Source organism: Balaenoptera physalus, assembly GCF_965194825.1.
Source record: "Balaenoptera physalus genome assembly, chromosome: 1".
Taxonomy (NCBI): Eukaryota; Metazoa; Chordata; class Mammalia; order Artiodactyla; family Balaenopteridae; genus Balaenoptera; species Balaenoptera physalus.
The window spans coordinates 112,922,158-112,942,888 of NC_138882.1; the positions used below are offsets into that span (position 1 = coordinate 112,922,158).

The 20,731-nt window shown below is 43.9% G+C and overlaps 1 protein-coding gene and 1 long non-coding RNA gene across 11 annotated transcripts in view; one reads left to right on the forward strand and one right to left on the reverse strand.

Annotated features, from left to right (window-relative positions):
* Positions 1-9,973, reverse strand: part of SLC44A3 (solute carrier family 44 member 3) — an 83,326-nt gene extending 73,353 nt beyond the window's left edge. For 2 of the 4 annotated variants that reach the window (XM_082477413.1, XM_082477412.1), the window contains exons 1-5: positions 9,865-9,973; positions 9,277-9,384; positions 5,752-5,894; positions 3,398-3,534; positions 2,379-2,472 (exon numbers count right to left, since the gene is read on the reverse strand). In XM_082477413.1, coding sequence (XP_082333539.1) covers positions 2,379-2,472; positions 3,398-3,534; positions 5,752-5,894; positions 9,277-9,384; positions 9,865-9,891 — 509 coding nt within the window. In that variant the 5' untranslated portion in view covers positions 9,892-9,973. The other 2 variants (XM_082477414.1, XM_082477415.1) reach the window with 2 other exon arrangements.
* A 222-nt stretch (positions 9,974-10,195) lies between these two features.
* LOC309636506 overlaps positions 10,196-20,731 on the forward strand; it is a 147,857-nt gene continuing 137,321 nt past the window's right edge. For all 7 annotated transcript variants that reach the window (XR_014250029.1, XR_014250030.1, XR_014250031.1 and 4 more), the window contains exon 1: positions 10,196-10,299. This is a non-coding gene — a long non-coding RNA (uncharacterized lncRNA). The remainder of the gene's footprint in view (positions 10,300-20,731) is intronic.

Here is a 20,731-nt window from a genome sequence, read left to right on the forward strand (position 1 = left end):
ACAATTGGCTTAGTCAAAAAGAGGTATTTAGAAAATGTGCTTTGGCCGTATAGCCACACTTCTCATGTTTTCAAGCTTTTCACTCTTGGCACTGCTCTTCCATGATAAATATGATAATTTCCATCTTAAAACAACCACTTGCTTGTGTAGGAAAAGGAAATGGAGCCCTCGAGCCTATTTCTATCTCCCTAACTCCATCCAAGAAAAGCCAGTCAATCAGCAGTTTTGTCTTCACTTGAAAAGTTAGTGTTGGAAAGGTCTGCATTTAAGGGGTGAAAGGAGTAGGATCAGCTTGAGTGGTAGAAAAGATGGTGCCCCGAGGACACAGGGTAAAGGACCATCCTCCCCGCCCCCCCCGCACCCTCGCAAGCTTGGTGTGGGCCTAAGGAGGTCATTTGCCAGGCAAAATAAAACCAACGAAGTCTTGACTGTTTGTTTTGGGTTATAGGAACAAATATGGACGCTGTTTGGGTTTGAATGCCAGCTCTTCCAATTGTGCAACCTTAACCTACCTCTGCATCCGCTTTCTCAGCTGTAAAATAGGGTTGAAACAATATCTACAACACAGAGGTTTTATGAGGTCCAAGTAAATTAATACATGTAAAGAGCTTAGAAAAGTACCTGGCAAGTATCAGAGCTCAATAGATGTTTGCTGTTATCATCATCAATATCAAGATATAAGCTTCCCATGGAATTACAGTTACCATCGCATTTACAGTAAGAGGAGAGTTTATCCAACTCTGGTTAAATTACAGCCTTAAAAATTCTATTCTCTTTCAATTCCTTCTGCAGGTCCAGTTACAAATAGTGTTCTTTAAAAAATCCTTCTCAAAAGACAAACACTGCACTACATTACTTATATGTGGAATCTAAAATAGTTAATCTCACAGAAGCAGAGAATGGTAGTCACCACAGGGGAGGGAGGGAAAAGGGGAGATGTTGGTCAAAAGGTATAAAGTTAAAGAAAACTTCTCTCTACCTGTTAAATAATTTTCTTTCAAGTTACTACAACATTTTTGGGTTTTTTTCCCTGGATTTAGTTATGTTTCATTGAGACATGTTTATGACATCTAACAAAAAGCAGAATTAAAAAAATAAGTTATTATAGAAAAATGATATGGTATTCTCCTCTGGAAATAATTCTCCCCTCTTTCAATTACTTATAACACAAAGTATTTATTTTAGAAAAGAAAAGCACAAGGATATATTCTTCCTCCTATTCTCTTAAAATCTCATTTTTTAGCACCTGTTATCTCAGCATTTTTCAAGCTGCATTTGCAACCTGTTAGAAGATTATGAAATAGATTACTTTTTAAAAAAGTGAAATAGAATAGAAACTATTAGTGTGAATCATATGCAGTAAGGGGAATTCTTGTTTTGTGAGACTTTTACTTCTGTTCCATATACAGAAGTATGTATGAAGGTATGTATACTGGGGTTGTGATGTAATACGTGTCTTACTGTGAATCCCAGTCACGAGTTTGATGAACACTATAGTAGGGGGTTGGCATGATGCCTTGGTTCTACTTAAATTGTCATTATCTTGAAGGGATTTTGCACAGAGGTCTTATTCACTGTAAACATATGTACAATTTTCAAAAGAATGGTAATGCAAAATAAACCCAAGTCCTCCTTCAGTACATCTCAGCATCCTGATGGTGGCAATGATTATTAATTGCATTTTTCCCCTTAGTCTTCTCAATGGCTCACACGTGAGCCATTTACCATGGCAGTGCAACTACTGCTTCACCATTACAACTTTAATTACAGGGGACCTCCTCTGTGCCAAGTACTGCCCTAGTTGATAGGGATGAATAAGACGCTGAAAGCAGTTCACTGAGTGGTGTTCTTGAGAAGGACCTGTTTTCTATTCTCATTGAGAAGAAAGGTGTGGACCCATTTGGCCTTGCCCACCAAGGCCTGTTTCTCAGGGAGAAATCTAGAGCTAAAAATATCTAACAATGTCTGGTTGCAATAAAAAAGCAAAAGTAAATGATTTCTACTTTGTAATAAATAGCTGGAGTAGAAAAAACACACCAACTACTTTATAAAATCATTCATTTGGTAATAATTCATATAGTACTTTTTGCTAGCTCCAGGGTTGTCATTTGAAGACTACGTGTATTTTTACTGTTTGTTGAGTTTTCTCCTTATTTAGCCTGGTTTCTAATCCATAGTCCTAAGCCAATATGTATATTGCAAATAGCCCCTCCTTGTTTATCCCTGGCCTTCTGTAAACTGTAAGCTCCCTGCAGGCAGGGGGTCTACTGGATAACTCCTTTGCACTGCTTTCTGTGATACCCAGAAGAGTAACAGCCTCCCACCAAGTACCCAATAACTTTTGTTAATGGATAAGGAAAACGTATGGAAGCTTTTACCTTGGAGGAACTGGTAGCCTGGGGCACAGCGAGTCTGCATTTGGATTCTGGGTGTAGTTGAAGGAATTCAAACTATAAACACACAGGAAGGACCCTGGAAGCAGAAGACACACAGACTGTACCACCTTCCTACATTGTGCTTATCTTTCTAGGGGAACCAGTAAGGAAACCATAATCATTTTACCAAACTGGGAAAAAAAAAACCCAGAATAAATCACTCAGGTTTAGAAAACAGGTCTCTGGGTGACCTAAGACAAAAAGAATCAGCATCAAAACTGAGACTGAGCTAGGTCCTCTCTTTTTCTCTCTCCAAAATGCCAAATTCGAAACTGAAAGTTATATGATTGGTACTAAAACGATAGGAAGATGAGTTATTATATAGGCTTCATATTTTTAACCCAGCCTTGCAAACAGTTTTTAAAACTCTGGCACCCCATTTCACAGGCAGATGAAATTTGCAGTGGGTTGTCTCGAATTTCTTTTTACTTTCCTTTGCTTATTTAATGCTTAAAATATAAATCTGAAAAGCAGGCTCAGAGCAAGTTACACAAATACTTTTGGAACAGCTTAACGGCTATCCCACTGGTCAGTGAAACTATCCATGGCCCGAACATCTTAATGAAAGAACATACCTGTCGGCAATTCAACCCAAAGCCTGTGGGTGCCTCTCTAGGACTGGATGTGCCAAGTGCACAGAGCTCTCTGACCTCCATCTGACCTTGCCTTTGGGCCCTAAATGTCTGCTGTCTCCTCCCGCTCTCTAGAGCAGACCAGTCCCTGGCAGTGAGCAGAGAACAGCTAGGGTTTCAGATGAATTCCAGATAAACCTGAATGAAATTGAACAGCTCAGGAGAAAATGTTTATGGCCCTTTCTACACAAGGAGAGGCACCCACAGGAAGGACAATTTCCAGTTTTGCAGAGAAAGCCAGGGCAGGGCAAGTTATCTAGGTCTGCACAGGTTACCCTGCCGTGGTCCCCAGCCTCAGAAGGAAGAGTGACCCCATCCCTCGGTACCTACCACTAGTGTTTGCAAAGAGCTGGACCTCTTCCAGGGTATTAAGCTGCTCTTCAGGACAGCTGGACACACAGAGAATGGGGGAACTGAACCTCACATCCTTGACTTCCAGGTTGCAGGAATTCATAAAAAACACATGTCTAGGAGACAAATGAAACAGGAGAAGAATGTCGTAGAGCATTTCCTGTCATTGAGTTTGATTGTGGGACTTAAAAATATCCACACGCTATCAAATGTGGGAATAATTAAGGCAAACTTTCATCATCAAATACTTCCACATAATTTAACATGTATTATGCCTACCTGGGTTCATCTATGGAGTTGTGCAGCTTGGGAATCATATTCAAATGTTAACAAAACTTCCCTTTGCCAGATTCAGCATTTTCTGGGATGTTGATAACACTAGGCAGGAAGTCACTGAGGAAGGGAAAGGACTGATTAAACTGTCCCTGGTTTGCGAGGTGAGGCCAGTGCATGAACTACTCATGAAGTCCACAGAAAGCATATTTGTACCCAAGAGTGTTCAACTATACCTCAGAGAATAGCTGAACCCAGGGAAGTGAGAAGTGGAGAGGAGGAGGCCGAGGCTGTGAATTAAAGGCTTGCCCCTCCCCCTGCCTCCCAGTTTGAGACAGGAAACTCATGAGACCCTTCCTGCTGCAGCTGCCCAGCCAGTGGGCACAAGAACAAAACTGGTTGTTGACATTAACAGGGTCACATGCTGGTTGGCAGTGGCAGCTCTCAGGCCCATGCCCTACACTTATCCGGGTTGCTGAGATCACAGGAATGTCAGACCAAGAGCCCTATAGGCAGTCCTCCAGGGGAGGGACCGGAGAAGGGGTGCCAGAAGCTTCTTTTTCCTCCAATTGGGGTTGGGAGAAAGGTGGGTGGTGTAACAGGAGATGGGGGAACAGATTTCCTAGGTGTATGATAAATACGTACTTTATTCTACTTATTAATTTTTAAAAATTGTAGTAAAATACACATAAAATTTTACCATCTTAAAGATTTTATGTGTGCAGCGGCATTAAGAACATTCACATAGCTGTGCAGCAATCACTACCACCCAGAACTCTTTTCATCTTGCAAAACTGAAACTCTGTACCCGTTTAATAATAATTCATCACTTCCAAACCCTGGCAACCACCATTCTACTTTCTGTCTCTATGAATGTGATTACTCTCGATATCTCATATAAGTGGAATCATAAAATATCTTTTTGTGACTGGCTTATTTCACTTAGCATAATATCCTCAAGATTCATCTATGTTGTAACATGTGTCATAATTGCTTTCCTTTATAAGGCTGAACAATATCCCAGTATATATATATATATATATATATATATATATATATATACACATTTTGTTTATTTATTCATCTGCTGATGGACACTTGGTTGCGTCTACCTTTTGGCTATTAAGAATAATAGAATATGTATTTTTCATTTCAAAGAGGATGACTATTTCCCAGCATTGCATTATGAATACAATGTCTAAACAGGAGCACAGGTGCATCTGGGGAGCCCCTTCCTCTCCTGTCTTCTTTGTGAGTGACACCCACAAGTGCAGGGGGAAATGCCCCTCAGGCAGTCCATGTTCAGCAGTGCAAAGCCCCCTCCTCAAGAGCAAATTCAGGGGTAGAGGAGGCCTGGTCGGAGATTTGTATTTGGTGATTCCAAACTTATACTCAGGACCTATCTAGACCTTTAAGATTTCTTTCCTAGGAGCTGCTTTTGATTATCAAGTCTTGAAATTATCACAAAGCTGTATCCATCTTAGAAAATCATGGCCAGGGATTTCTCTCCCCTCAGGGGATTCCTGTCTCTTCTCTCCCCTTTTTGTTTCTGTGTTGGAGTCGGTGGGAGAAAAGTGAGACACCAAAGCTGAGAGTGCCACAGCTGAGAGTGTAGGCTGGGGAGGGAGTGGGACACAGGTCCGCAGCATTCCCAGGTGGGATTCAGGTATTTCCACATAGAAACAATACTGTGGATGGTGTATAATTAGTAACATGATTCTGATACATTATGGATAATAATAGTGACAACTAACATTTATTAAGCCTTAGCTCATGCAGTGTCTCAGTGGATCCTTAAAACAATCTTGTGAGGTGGGTCTAATAACCACTTTAAAAAGAGGAAAACTCAGCTCAGAGAGGTTAAGTACTCTGCCCAATTTCAATTCAGGACTGGCTGATTCTAAAACCTGTGTTCTTACTACCACACACACGCCTCCCTCTCATGAGTTGGGCGGACAGAGTTTTGAGTGGGAAAACAGTTTCCAGGCTCAAACGACTAATTTATACAAAGTTTTGAAATCTAGCCCCTCTGTAGGTTGGGGACTTACTTGAAAACTTACTTTTTTAGGGTCATGTCCTGCCCCGAAAGAGGGGCCCCTTCTACTGGGGAGTTCTTCTTGCCACACACGTTGCCAAAGCTGTCGTAGCCGAAGAGGAGTCTTCCTGTGGCCCCAGCCGTCACTGAGTAGCCCATGATGAACACCTGGCAAAACCCAAGTAGCTGCCATGAGAGCCTGGCCAAGGGCTGGAAACCGGTCCTCCACATCCTTGGATGTTGGTATAAAATGGAACCGGGTGGAAACGAATCTCCCCAGCATCACTGCACTTTCCTCCTTCATCAGTAATACCAGCAAATCAGAGCAGGTAGCGCGCTGCTCCTCTAGTACGCGCTTTAACAGGTTAGGGAGGGAGGACATTCTAAAACACTGAAGCAGATTCCTCTCTATTTTCTCACCAGTTTGTGCTTCTCACCTTCTTCTCCAAGAGTCTGTCATTTTTTTCTTCTTGGCCTAAGTTCACCAGGATAATTCAATTTTTTTCCACTTGAGGTTCTTGTTTTATCTAAGGTCATAAGCAAGGCTATGCTGTCTTCCCTGAGGTTCTATTCATCCGTCCAACCCTTGCTTCCTTCCACCTCCCTCTCCTCCTACTCCCTTCCCCCAACTTTTCTTTTTGTCTTGTATTTAGGGGATTCTAACCCTCTGTCCATAACAAGTGAGAAAATGGTGTTTTGGAGTAAGTCCTTAAAAATACACAAGATAAAGAATCTCAGGAATTCTGCTGGACAAGAACATCATGCAGTCTCTAGTCACTTTTGAATGTGGAATGATGAATGTGGAATATTTAAAATATTCAGCTCAAACGACTGTTCCCTTAATATGCATTGACGGGCCCTCTACTCGGATTGAGTCTGTATCTTCCCATAACATAAGCTTAGTGTTGTAAGTTTCTCAATCTACAATGCATAGAATACCATTTAATACTTGGAATATATAGCACTGGTACCATATGTTCCAAAGGTACGTTGTCCCATAGTCAAATATGTTTCAGATACTCTACATTCATTACTAATTTAGGAATCAAAATAACAGTCTTAAAGTGCCCAGTGTGTGCTAGAGACTCTGTTGCTGAGGGACATAGAAACAAACACAACCGAACCCCTGCCCCCCTGAGGAACTCGGCTTAGAAGACAGGCAGGGCTCAGGGCTTATAAACAGCTGACCTCCTGGGGAAGGAGGCTCTCTGCTCCTCCTACTCCGCCAGCACCTCCTTCCTCAGTCTTGAGGTCAAACTCCAGGACGAGTGGGTCACCATTGCCGGTGGACAGACCCCTTACCCTTTACTCTGAGACTGTGGCTCTGGGTGTGACCATGGGCCCATGTGGCTGACGTGATAGGCTGACCCAGCCCCCAGGTGCTCCCCTCCTGCCCTTCCTTCTGGAGTGTGGTCAGGTCCTGATTGGTTTTGGACTTAGAGGGAGGAAAGGAGTCCTGGGCTTCTGCCCGGCTCACCAGAGATCTAATAATGAAGTGATATTTCCCATTTATCAGCATTCTTTATGTTAATGTCCCCCTTGGGAAGCTTGTGGGGAGGAGTGGAAGGTTTTTTTGGGGGGGGTTTTCTGGGGGGAACAGATTTGGGTAATCCTGAGTCCCTGTCATACTACTACTACTTTAAACCATCAAAATTGTTTTCCAATTTCAAACACACAATTGCAATTCCAAACAGTAGGCGTTTATAGCAGTTATGGTGGGGTTATCAAGGAGGTCACCGTCAACTGTACTGGGGGAGATCTGGAAAAAGGAGTCTTGAAAGATGAGTAAGAAAAGGCAAGGTGGGAGAGGACACTGGAGAGGTAGTAGAGGCAGAGATGGTCCAGGATTTGAGCCGTTCTGTTCTGTGTCTTACGCACATATAAAGAAAGGCTGGCACTCTTTCTGTTTATAATAGACTGTCCCTGCTCGTAATTCTGGCCCCTCACCCCAAACCTCCTTTGTCTAGCCCTGACTCAGGGCAGCACCATCAATAATCCCATCCCACATGTGCCTTGTCACTGGTCAGGATGTCACAGGAAAGACCAGAAAGCCGAACAGCAGAGAGGCAGAAAAAACACTCCTTACTATCTCAGCTGTGATTAAAAAAATGTTGCAAAGATACTAAAAGCTAGTCACCTAAGGAAGAACTATCATTATTCAAATTTAATAGAGTAAAGAGAATGTGGGCATTTCAGATTTATTTTGCAAAGGACATATAAATTTAAAGCAGTTTCTAGCTCTGTACCACCTCTCAGATGGTTCTTAATTCTTCAGGCTGTGATGGGCCATCTACAAATCCTTTCCCCAGAAAGCCGTTGGTTGAAGGTTTGGTAGTGCTGCACTAGGTTTGAATTGTAGAGGGGCTAGGGAAGATCATTAACAGCCCAAGTTCAAAGCTGCCAGGTACTGGCAGAACAGCTGCTCCCTGCATTTATACAATAGCAGAGCCAGAGAGAAATACCAGCATCTGTGGGCAAGTTTAGGCGGAGGTGTTGTAGGTACAGTTTCTCGCAGCTCCTAGAGAAGAGCTCCAAGGGTCATAGTAGAGGCAACACAGAACATTCAATTATGCCTTTAAGGCCCAACCTTCCATTGTGCCTGTTACCCATATGCCTGTGAGAAACGAGTAGGTAAGTCAACAACTGAATAAATGCCTTTCTTACTTGGAAAGAAGAACAAATATATTTTAGGGTTTATTCAAATTTGTTTCCTTTCAACAGAGGTAATTATGTGATATCTATTGTCCAGCTTTATAGATTGATCATTTACCATGCAGCAAATAGCATGGCTCAGTCTGGAATGGATGATTTCATGAACATAATCTTTGAAGAAGTTGACTGAGCTTTTTTCTGCTGTTACCTACAACTCTAACATAAGTACAAAGGCTACAAGATTCAGCTTCCAAGAGACCCTCCCAGGACAAAAATGGCACAGCATGATGAGGTCTACCATCAATCAGACACACCTGGAAACCAGAGTAGGAAGGGGGAATCCCACTACCTATCAAACTAGAGGGTTTATAGCAAAGGCTTGTTTACTTATTAGCTGCTAAACACAACATACGGAGAGGGCGTTACACTCAGCTAAAGTAAGAAGAATTTATTGATATTTCTAGGCTTACACTGGATTTCCCTTTGTTAGAGGAACATTTTATCAATATTTGGGGGGCTGAGATGAGATGGTAAAAGAACTTCCCCTCAGTGAGCTGGGATAATAAGAGAACACACACTGGCCTATTAAATAACAATCCCACTGCAGACGGTGGTTCTTCAGAGTCTCGCATTAGAACGTGACTCACGGCAATAAGCCAGCCTCTCCAATTTACCGAGCCTAGGAGGTTGAGACACCTGACAGGAATTTCCGAGAACAGCTGTTTACCCTGCGGCACTGGCAGATAGATCGCTCCCTGAAGCACAAACTTTAACCTCGTACCACCCGGAGCCTTCTCCCCAGGAAAGGCCCTGGGGACGCGATTTACATTTGGGGCACAGCTATCTCGGGACACACACACATACTCTGGTCTCTTCCCTGCGAGGCGCTCACACTTACCAAACCAGCCCAAAAGAGAAAGAACAGGAACAACCAGGCCTTATCTGTGCATTTCCTATAAATCTGAGGTCGCCACTGTCTTTGCCTGGGGGTTCTCTCCGTGGAAACCTTCCAGAAAAAGAAAGAAGAGTATTGAGGAAAAGAGGATAATCATATAGGTCCCAACCTGGAAAATGAGTCGAAACTTACTTGAAGACTGCTCAGAATAACCCATTCCTTTTTTTTGTTTGTTTGTTTTAAAAACGTGGCCGCCTGAAGCTCTCATGGAGCCTTTGAAACACCTGTCCTGTGCAGAGCGGATGTTAAGGTCCCAGTCGCCGAGTCCTTACCTGGAGGTGCCCCTAGAGGCGGCCCCAAGTTGGTGCTGGGCGGCCAGCCTCTCCCGCGCCTCCGCCCCAGGAGTGGGGTCCGAGGTCCTCCCCGCCAGGTGCCCCCAGGACGCGGCGGCGCCCGGGGGAGGGGAGGGGGGGGCGGTGGGTATTGATCCGAGGGGATCCGGGGAGGCGGAAGCTTCCGGGCGGGCCGGTGCTTGGAGGGGCCCGAGCCTTCCCCCGCGGTCCCTCCCCCGGGGCCAGGCGCAGGCCTTACCAGGTGCTCGGCGCGGAGGCACTGCATCCTGCGCTCCGCCCCAGGGGCCGCGCACTGGGAGCCCACGCAGAGCCCGCGGCGGGCCGGCCCGGGGCCCGGCAGTCAAGCGGGGGGAAGGGGCGCGGCGCAGCGCCGCCCCGCGGCCGCCTTCGAGCGCCACGGACTTCGCCCCGGGCGCTGCCCCGAGGGGCCCCCGGCCGCCGCGAGCACCCGGGCCGCCCGCCTCACCCTCCGCGCGGTGCGGCGCCCGGGAAGCCCGTGTCGCCCGCTGAAGCGCGACGTCCGCGCTGGCCCCGCCACGACCCTGGGCGCGTCCTCTCCGGGGCCTAGTGAGCGGGCGGCCACCGCAGTGAGCAGGAAGCCGAGAAAGTCTCAACAAACCCTTCCAGAGGGCGGGCCAGGGTGGGGTGCTGAATTAATCTACATAGCTAACAGGTGAGTGCCCTTACCCTGCCCCTGATTCTGTTTTAACGGCTTTAAGGCATTATTAAACAATCAAAAAGGCAGAAACTACCGTTATCCCCAGTCTACAGATGAGGGAAACTGAGGCACGGACAGCAGCCATGTGACTTGCTCGGGGACACACAGCGAGAAAACTGTAGAGCTAGGAGTTGAGCCCCGCCACGACACTCGAGGAGTTGTCGAGGTGTTTCTCTTTCTATCAGGATGGCGGCCAGGGGCTGCTGGCTCTCTCCCATAACGCGTGACCTGGAGAAACTAAAGCAGCTGGAGGAACCACGGGTTCCAGGAAGTAAAACAAGAATAAAAAGCCTGCGGAGTCTGAGGGCTGCCGTAATCTGTGAACGTGTGGGCAGTGGGTGGCGGGAGGAGAGGCCAAAAAGTTAGGTGGGATGAAGGAATTTCAGGTTCTGTTCTCACCTCTCTGTCCCAGTAATGGGACAATCATTGTCGGGCTGTTCACAATTGAAATGATAGCCACTGCAGAAGCCACTGGTGGAGTAGTCCTTCGGGTAATAGCTGACCGGCGCAAAAGTGCTATCGGGGTGAGACATTAAAACAACTGAAAATGGACCCCCTACCCCCTTTCACTCTCTACTCCTCCCCATCCACACCCCCAGGGCTGCTAGGTTACTGTTTCTTTTAAGCACTGCTTCTCCCTGAGGGGAGAAACCTGGCTGAGGAATGATCTGGTGTCGTGTCAGAGAGTGGGATGGACAGACGGTGGTTCTCTGGTGCCTGAGACTTCAGTTCTGGGCTCATCACCGCCCTCCCACCCCTAACTCACTGGGCCTTCTGGATGCATATTTATCAGAGTAGCTGAAACTCCAAGCAAACATGAATTCACAGGTCAAATAACTAGACCTGTGAGGAGTACAACTACTATAAAACAACCACAACTGAACAATGCATACCATCTGAAACTGAATTATTAGAACTGATGGACCAAGATTTTTAAATAAGCATGACAAATCTATTCAAGAAGGTGAGGAATGACAATAGCAATATGAATCAGGAAAAAAAATCATAAAACTAAAATGAATAGAAACATTAAACATGAAAAATATGATAACAGGAATGAATATTCATTGATGCTATTTATTAATAACATGGGATAAATAGTAGAATAGATGCAGCTGAAGAGGAATCAGTGCTTGGAAAGAGTAGTTTCAGCAGCTCTCCACAAGCAACAGGAAAAGATTAAAACAAATAAGGCAGCCTATTTTACAATTTTCTAATTAATATCAAGAATAGAACTAGAACAGAAAGGGAATGATATAAAAATGAAGAGGAGGAAATATTTGAAGACCCTGTGGAGATAAATTTCAGGTTGAAAGAAAGACATAAACTTCAGATTGAAAGGGCAATTCTCAAGCCAAATATCTTTATTGTTTTAGGAATTTCTTAAAAATCCATTCATTGGAGCAATAGACTGACTACCTAACTAATTCTCACCAGAATTACAGCTTCTCCTCAGAACCATAGATCAGTCAACTGGGTGATTTCATGACTGTGCCCTTCAAGGCTCACTTCAAACCTGCCCCTTGCTGTGCCCACCAATCCTCAACTGTTGAATGGCAAACTTACCCAATCTAATCAGCCTCCTTGCATTGAAAGACCCATCTTATACCAGACCCTAAAAATCTTATAAATATCCTGTTCTTAAATACATCAAATATATTTATGTTCATGAATTTACAGTAATATGAAATAAAAATAAAGCTGCATTGACTGCCCTTAGAAGGTTCTAGGGGACAAACTTATTATTTCAAAAACTGGTAAATAAAGGGAAAGAATCAAGCACATATTCTGTCTCTTCTACCTGAACCATACATCAGGGTAATCACATAACTGATAAAGGAGACTTCTCTTTATAGAAGTATTCTGGCTTCTAAGTGCAGAAGGAATGATAGAATTTAGGACCTCACAGTTTTCCAAACATCACAAAACAATGTTTGGAAGGCTGACAATCAGACATCAGCCTCCTCTCAGTGAAGAACACACTGTCACCTGTGAAAGAATTGTGCCAGAAAAGTTCACATGAATCTGACTATCGATTTATAAGAAATATAGGGAATAGAGGAAACAAGTCAAATGACACCACAGGGATGCCATCAGTAAAACCAAGAACGGGACCATCTTCAGACACACGACCTGTGGTTTTAACATCAACAACAAAAACAACAGTAGCAGCAGCAGCAAAAAGATTATAAGAAAAAAAACAGGGAGGGGAAACCTGTAAATTAAAAGAGACTTGGGGGATATTTTAACTAATGACGATGTATGGCCATTGTTTAGATCCAGATTAAACCAACTGGAAAAATAAAAGGAAAGAAGACCATTCAGAGGACCATCTAGGAAATGTCAATCCCGATTGGACATTTGATAACTTTAAGTAACTTCTATTAAGGAATTTGGGGATCTGATGATGTCATTGGGGTCAGGTTTAAAAAGGAAAGTCCTTATCTCTTAGATGTACATACTGAAACTTTTACCAGATGATACAATATCTGGGATTTGCTTTTAAAAATCCAGGGCAAAGGGCCATGGGTGGAGGTGTGGGGGAAAAAAGATGGACCATCAACTGATACTTGCTGAAGTTGGGGGCAGTATACATGGGGGTCCATTAAATTATTTTTTCTACTTTTAAGTGTTACACACACACACACACACACACACACACAGAGAAAACAACGATGCGTGCCACCTCCTAGTCTCCACATAGGAAGCTTCTAACACTGTAGGCATGTACCTGTTATTGAACGTACTTGCCTTCTCTCCTTTTTTACTCCCTACTCCCTCAACCTGAGCCCATCCATTCCTCAGGAGCAACACTCCCTGCTGGGCCTTAGGATGGTTGTGTCTGGCTATTCGCATAGCCAAGGTGCCAGCTCTCATGGTTTCCCTCCCCCTCAGTCTCCTCTCCGACGCCATCTGGGCCCCCAGTGCTTCTGTAGCACTTTGGTCGTAACATTTTCTCCTCTTCTACGTGAATCTCTTCATCCCCTCCCCCACGCTGCCTCTTTTGCCAATCTATCCCTAGGTTTCTCATGATTCTCGCGCTTGTCTTTCCTGATGTTCTAATCCAAGGCTTTGGCACCCTCCTTAACTTCTAGCCAAAGATCCTGGACCCTTGCTCCTGTCCCAGTGCAGCCAGGGATGCAACTAGAACCACTCAAGTTGCCTGCTTTGCTTTCAGGTGTCTGACCATTACCCTTTGGGTCAGGTACTCCAGGTGCAGATTAAGGCTTGAGCTAAGCTTCAGCCGGTGTGTCTTATTGATGCTGTGCTTTGGGGCCAGCACCTGGGAAAGGTCTGGTTTCCCAGCCTTCATTCCACATTTCTCAAGCTTCCTTCCCTTCCTCACCAGCTCCTGTGGCTGAGTTCTTAGCATGCTTTGAACCATAGCCTGACACCCCATGGTTAAAATACTGTGATGTTGGACTGTGTGTGATAAAGCAATTTCCCTTCCAGGAATTACAGCTCACCTTAGAGAGGCAATTAGTAGAGGCTCCAGAGGGGCCAGGACCATCAACACAGGCCTGAGGGATCTTTCATCATTCTTGCCTTTCCTGTCAGTTGTGAAGACTCATCCCTCAGATTGGAAGCCAGAAGTAAGATGGATACAGGGGGTCTTGGGTCTGAACTTTGGTCTTTGTAGTTGGTCCAGGAATGGTTCAAGATGCACTTGACAGATAAGGGGGCTGCAAGGGGCCATTTGGCTATGAGATAAGGAAGGGAGTGGGAGAAGGGAGCCAAGAAAGGTATGTGTGCAAAGGAGTCTCAGCCCTTTGGAGCTGGGTTGAGGTAATTTCAGGATGAAAGAGTTGGAGGCTCAGAAAAGTCTGTCTTTTCTCCTTTAAATCTTTGGACAGAAATCTGGTCTCTGGGACCTTGATTCTTTTTAGCCCATCTCTGTTCAGCAAGGATTGACTAAGCATTTACCTTGTACCAGGACTTGGCCAGCCCTAGGGGCACAAACACCAAGCAGGAAGATTAGGCCCTTCAAGGTCACGCTTACTTGGGGGTTGGTGATGAGATATGAGACATGTGATGAGGGTTCTTTGCCCAGCGTGATGTTTCCTGAAGCCTTCCTGGGAAAGGCTGCCTGAGTGGAGGGGCAAAGGATGAGTAAGAGATGGCGAGGCACAGAAAGGTAGGGAGGGCATTCCAGGCAGGGGACACAGCAGGGATAGAGGCCTGGCTGCGTGGAACCACACAGAGAACCCCAAGCAGTGTAGCATGATTGGAGGAGGGGCGTGAGCGAGGGAAGGAGGGTGGGGTGAGCCTAACGGCAGAGAGCGTCAGGCCCGGCCTGCCACACCAAGGAGCTGCTTGTCCTTCTGTGCTTGTATCTTTCCCATTCACCCTCACTTTGCAGGACAGCTTTTAGAGAGTGCTGCCCTGCCCTGGTTGTGCTCAGAGGACTGGAAGGAGGGGGGCTTGTGTTCTCCTTGTACCTCAGCAGAGCCAGGAGCAAGAGGGACAATCTTGGGGCTGGGCTTGGTGAGGGCAGCAAGAGCTAAGTGAGAAAACTCTCGTGGGGAAGTGAGACAGTACAGCCTCCAGGCTCCCAACGAAATGTGGTCCTTGGAACACAGCAGTCCTCAAGCCCGAGGGGCTTTCAGTTTGGTTATTTTTTTTAATTACAAAAAGTTATATATATTAAATTACATTGTTTTAATGTATTCTTTTTTTTTAAGATAACTGCAATTTTATTTATTTATTTATTTATTTATTTATTTATTTATTTATGGCTGTGTTGGGTCTTCGTTTCTCTGCGAGGGCTTTCTCTAGTTGTGGCAAGCGGGAGCCACTCTTCAACGCGGTGCGCGGGCCTCTCACCATCGCGGCCTCTCTTGTTGCAGAGCACAGGCTCCAGACGCGCAGGCTCAGCAATTGTGGCTCACGGGCCCAGTTGCTCCGCGGCATGTGGGATCTTCCCAGACCAGGGCTCGAACCCGTGTCCCCTGCATTGGCAGGCAGACTCTCAACCACTGCGCCACCAGGGAAGCCCCTAATGTATTCTTTTGTATGTTTCAAGTGTTGCATAATAAAATTGTATGTAACACATATATGTTACATATTTCACATGTGCGAATTCTAAGGCATGTTAACGTGAACACTCAGAGTTCACCAGCCAATCTCAGAGCTAGAATATTACCATGATGTTCCTCCTTGAACACACCCCTGCCAAACCTTCAATCTCAGAGGTAACCAATGTTCTGAATTTTGTTTATCAATCTCTTGCTTGAGCCTACTTATCTCACATTATCCTGTTCCTTATTATAATTTAGTTTGCTTTTCAGGGGATATTATAAAAATGGTGTTATACGGTATAGAGTTATTTGGAACTTTTTCACTCATAATTGGGTTTTTTTTTCATGCTTGGTTTTAAAATTGAGGCTGGTTCTTCATAGACTTAATCAGTTTAAGCACAGACTTTCTGCTGTAATGTGGAAGAGCAGGACAATCAGATTCCCGAGTTCTCAAATTCTGTTGGAGATAAAATGCTTGTGCTGCTAGGGGCTGACTGCTTGGTCTCATTTGTTGGCTTTCCTTTGTCCCACCACTTTCACTTAGTCTGATTGTAATGTTATTTGTATAGTAATCAGATCTCTTACCTCCCAGGTTTCTCTGTTTGTGCGGTGCAGAGCCATCCTATGAATGACTTTGAGACACTTCCTGCTTCCCCTCACCAAGCGTTTGTACCTGTCTCTAGGACACCTCTTGCCAAAGCCTTTTATGTCCATGCAGGTCTTCAGAAACCATTTCCTTCTTTCTGTGTCTTATAATGGATACTGAGAGTTCTAACGGCAAAGCCATAGGAAAGTCTTCAGAATGGTTCTTTGATGGGGCTGGAGGCTGAGTGGAAGGAAGTTTATGACCTGATTCCTCTTGCGTGTTCTGAGGAACATTAGGCCTTGTATTACTTTCCCAGGGCTGTTGCAATTAATTACCACACATTTGGTAGCTTAAAACAACAGAAATTTATTTTCTCCCAGTTCTGGAGCCTAGAAGCCTGAAATCAAGGTGCCAGCAGGACCATACTCACTCCGAAGGCTCTAGAAGGCGAGGACCCTTCCTTTCAGATTCTAGTGGTTTTAATGTCCCTTGGCTTGTGGCTGTATCTCTCCAATCTCTGCCTCTCTTCCCATGGCGTTCTTTTCTGGGTCGCCATGTGTCTTTTTTCTGTCTTTTGTAAGAACACCCATCATTGGATTCAGGGCCCACCCTAGTCAATTCAGAATGACCTTATCTCAAGATTCTTACCTTAATTATCTTCATTCCAAGTAAAGTCACATTCTGAGGTTCCAGGTAGATGTGTCTTTATTTTGGGAGGAGGGGGTGACATTATTTATCCACTACAGACCTGCAGATGCTGCTTGAAGGAGATGTCCCGTGGTTGGATACGTTTTGGAAGTATTCTCTACACCCCTCTCGGAGCATCACGCTGTGCACCAGTGTATCAGAGACTGGACCACAGTGTGTGTGTGTGTGTGTGTGTGTGTGTGTGTGTGTGTGTGTGTGTGTTAACAACTATAACACTGCTTTGGGAAGTGCTGTTAGGGACTATACATTTTTGGAGGACATGGCAAACTTAACTTGTGTTGAAATATTCAGGGTCTTAGAATGGATGGAATTATTTTCAAGCACCTGGAAAGCCCTCCTTCCCCATACCTACCTACCTGATCAATGCTCCCTCACATTTCTTAGACAAGAAAGCCTTTTAGCTTACACTGAAGGAAAACTTCAAATACAAATGGCCCTGGAGAGGGCATTTGAGCAATATCTCCTTACTAATGCGAATGACTAACATCAGAGCATTTCTTATCCAAGGTCTTGGTAGAGGGAGGAAGAGACCCGGACCTCAAAGCCACCAGGGCTTCTGAAGTCCCAGGGGTGGCAGGACAGGAGCCCAGAACTCAAACTTCAGCTTCCTTTTAACCCGTTCAGGGCCAGTGATTTTTATGCATAATTCAATACATTTTATGGCTATAAGTCCTCATCTGTTTAACCTGAAATATAAGACTACCTTTGCATTTTGACAGCAATACCCGATTCATTAAGATACTGTCTATTTTTGCTTCTTGCCAAATATCTGATATAAATATCAGAATTGTTAATCGATACAAGCATAAACTTCTAGAAGGCAGATTGAATTTTGTTTTATAAAATTGTATTGTATATGATTACCTGTGACACTTCTGTCTTCTCATTCAACGGGTAACCTGTGCCTTTGCATTAAACGGGCCACGTTGTGTTGTTGGTTGGAAAAATCCACCAACACAAATGTGCTCTGATTTTTAAGTTCTTACATGCAACTCTTTTGAGAGAGACATTTGCCTGTTTCTTCTGAATTTTATCAATCCAAAAATCTTATCTTTTTCTCTTCTGGGCTGGGGAAAGAGGAACAGGAAAGGAGAGAGAGAAGGGAGTGGGAGAGTGGTGGTGTGAGGGGAGAAGCAGTGGATGGAGAATGTGGAAGCTCTGTTACCAGCTGTAGGATTTTAGGCAAGTGCTCTTTCCCTCTGGGCCTCTTTGTAAAATGAGAGAGGAGGGCCACGTTCTGTCTCCTTCCAGCTCTGAAATTCTGTGATTTAAAATTTCACGGTAGAGGTATGGAAAGTAAGAACCCAAAGTAAATATAAGGAAGCAAATGACAAAGATGAGCAGAAATAAGTGAAGTAGAAATGAAAATATCATAGAGATGGTCAATAAAAACAAAAACTTATTCTTTTTTTTTAAAATTAATTTATTTATTTTTGGCTGTGTTGGGTCTTCGTTTCTGTGCGAAGGCTTTCTCTAATTGCGGCAAGTGGGGGCCACTCTTCATTGCGGTGCGCGGGCCTCTCACTATTGCGGCCTTTCTTGTTGCGGAGCACAAGCTCCAGACGTGCAGGCTCAGTAATTGTGGCTCACGGGCCCAGTTGCTCCGTGGCATGTGGGATCTTCCCAGACCAGGGCTCGAACCCGTGTCCCCTGCATTGGCAGGTAGATTCTCAACCACTGCGCCACCAGGGAAGCCCAAAAACTTATTCTTTTTTTGATAGATGAAGAAATTTTATTTTATTTTTATTTTTAAAAATATTTATTTAATTAATTTATTTATTTTGGCTGTACCAGGTCTTCGTTGTAGCATACGGGATCTTTTAATTGTGACATGTGTGCTTCTTAGTTGTGGTATGTGGACTTCTTAGTTACAGCACACGGACTTTTAGTTGCAGCATGCAAACTCTTAGTTGTGGCATGTGGTATCTAGTTCCCTGACCAGGGACTGAACACGGGCCCCCTACATTGGGAGTGTGGAGTCTTACCCACTGGACCACCAGGGAAGTCCCAAAAGCTTATTCTTTGAAAAGACTGAAAAAAGAAAAAAAGGCAAGTCTGTGTCAGATGGATCATAACTAAAATAGTTTGGAGATAAAATATGCAAAATACCCAGTGCGTAATAAGAGATAAGATACTAATGACACGATGATTGGTGATGTGACACCTCCTCCCTATGTTGCTTTCCTTTTTTCTTCCCTACTCCTTGGTTTTCCTCCTTTAAAAATTTATATTTATTCTTAATTTCACCTTTATTCCATAGCCACATATTATATCTGATACTGGCACTCACTCTGTTAGAAACTTGGGGTAATAACGAGATTATAACCTCAAAGCCCTGGTATTGAGGGCTGATGCCGTTGCCACTTTCTTACAACAGGTGGCACTGTAAGCCAGTGGCTGCGTAGTCAAACCAGCCTTAAGTTGTAGCATGTTTTTTTTTCCCCACTAATTCTAAGATCTCTTCCCCGTCTTCCTTCCTTCCTTCCTCCCTCCCTCCCTTCCTTTCACATTTCCAAAATTGTGATGCGTCTTTCACTCAACATATGGATTTACTGTAGAGTTTTATGCCCCCTGAAAGCTGTTATCAAAACGATGTTGCCTCTCATTAAATCTTAATATTGTCTTAGAATGGAAGACATTCAATATGTTATGAACTTATGAATCTGAAATGAATTGATTACCTGTACAGAATGTTCAAAATCACTGAACACAAGTTATTACTGAAGAATTGAAAGTGGTGCATTATTTAGTTATCTAGGAATCACTTTTGCTTTGGGGTTGGACAGACTCAGTAGTTTGAAATGCAGCTTGGACACTTGCTGTGTGATCTTGGACAAATTTCTTATCCTCTATAAGCCTGTTTCCTCATCTTTAAATTGGAGATAACAATGGCTAATTTGGAAAATTGTTATTCTATGCCTACCGTATACCTTGGCTCAAGACAGTTTCAATAACCTCTAGCTAGTGTTACGTAATTTTTACAAGCTGAGGTTAACAATGAAATGTAAAACAGACCTCTGTTAATTTATCAATATAACAAATAGGGAGAGTGCACCTGTGCTATTCCATGAATTAGCTAATTGACTTGGGGACTGTGGATATTGGGCCCTTGTTTGGCACTCAACCCAGATGGCATTTCTTTATCATCTCCAATGGTTCCCAGAACAGAATCTCCTGGGATGTTTGTTAAACAAGTGGTGGGTTCCTGGGCCCACCCAGACCTACTAAATTAAAAATCTCTGGAGGTGGGGCACAGAATGTGTCTTTAAAATGAGTTCTCCATATTGTTTGTAGGGAATAAAAATGTGATAACTCTGACCTAGAGTATGATTTCCTACAGACTAGTGTTGGGATCGTATTAACTTAGCTTAATTTCTGTAGTACTTGAATGATATGTGATTTTAATTTGTTTATTGGGTATCGGAAAAACAAAACTAAAGGACAGCTCTGGTTCCTTCTGTTCTGTTTCCCCGCATGTCACTCATCTTTCACAAGTCAATTGCGGCTGAATGGGTCTTGAACTTGCAACTAGGAGGTAAATAAATTCTGGAGATTTAATGCACAGCATAGTGATTATAGCCAACAATAATGTATTATATATTTCAAAGTTGCTAAGGGACTAGATCTTAAATGTTCTTATCACCAAAAAGAAATAATTTTATGACTCGATAGAGGTGTTAGCTAATGTAATCATACTGCAATATATAAATGTATCAAATCAGCATGTTGTACACCTTAACTTACACTGTGTTATATGTCAATTATTTCTCAATAAAAACCTACAACCTATGTTAAAAAAAATGAATGGGTCTGCCATGACAGTGATAAGGTGTCATCTCTATTGTGTGAAATAGTCAGAAAAGGATAATTCTAGATTGGTGAGTGACAGTTCTAGATAACTGAAGTTTAACCTTTTTAAATGTCTACACTATTTTAACATTTTTGATGGAAATTATTTATTCGACAAATACTTGTTGATGGCTTCCTAGGTCCCAGGCTCAGGTTCTCTTTGTCAGTATGCTGAACACAAGGAATAGAGCACACAGTGTGTGGAGCTGGGAGACCCAGCTGGGCG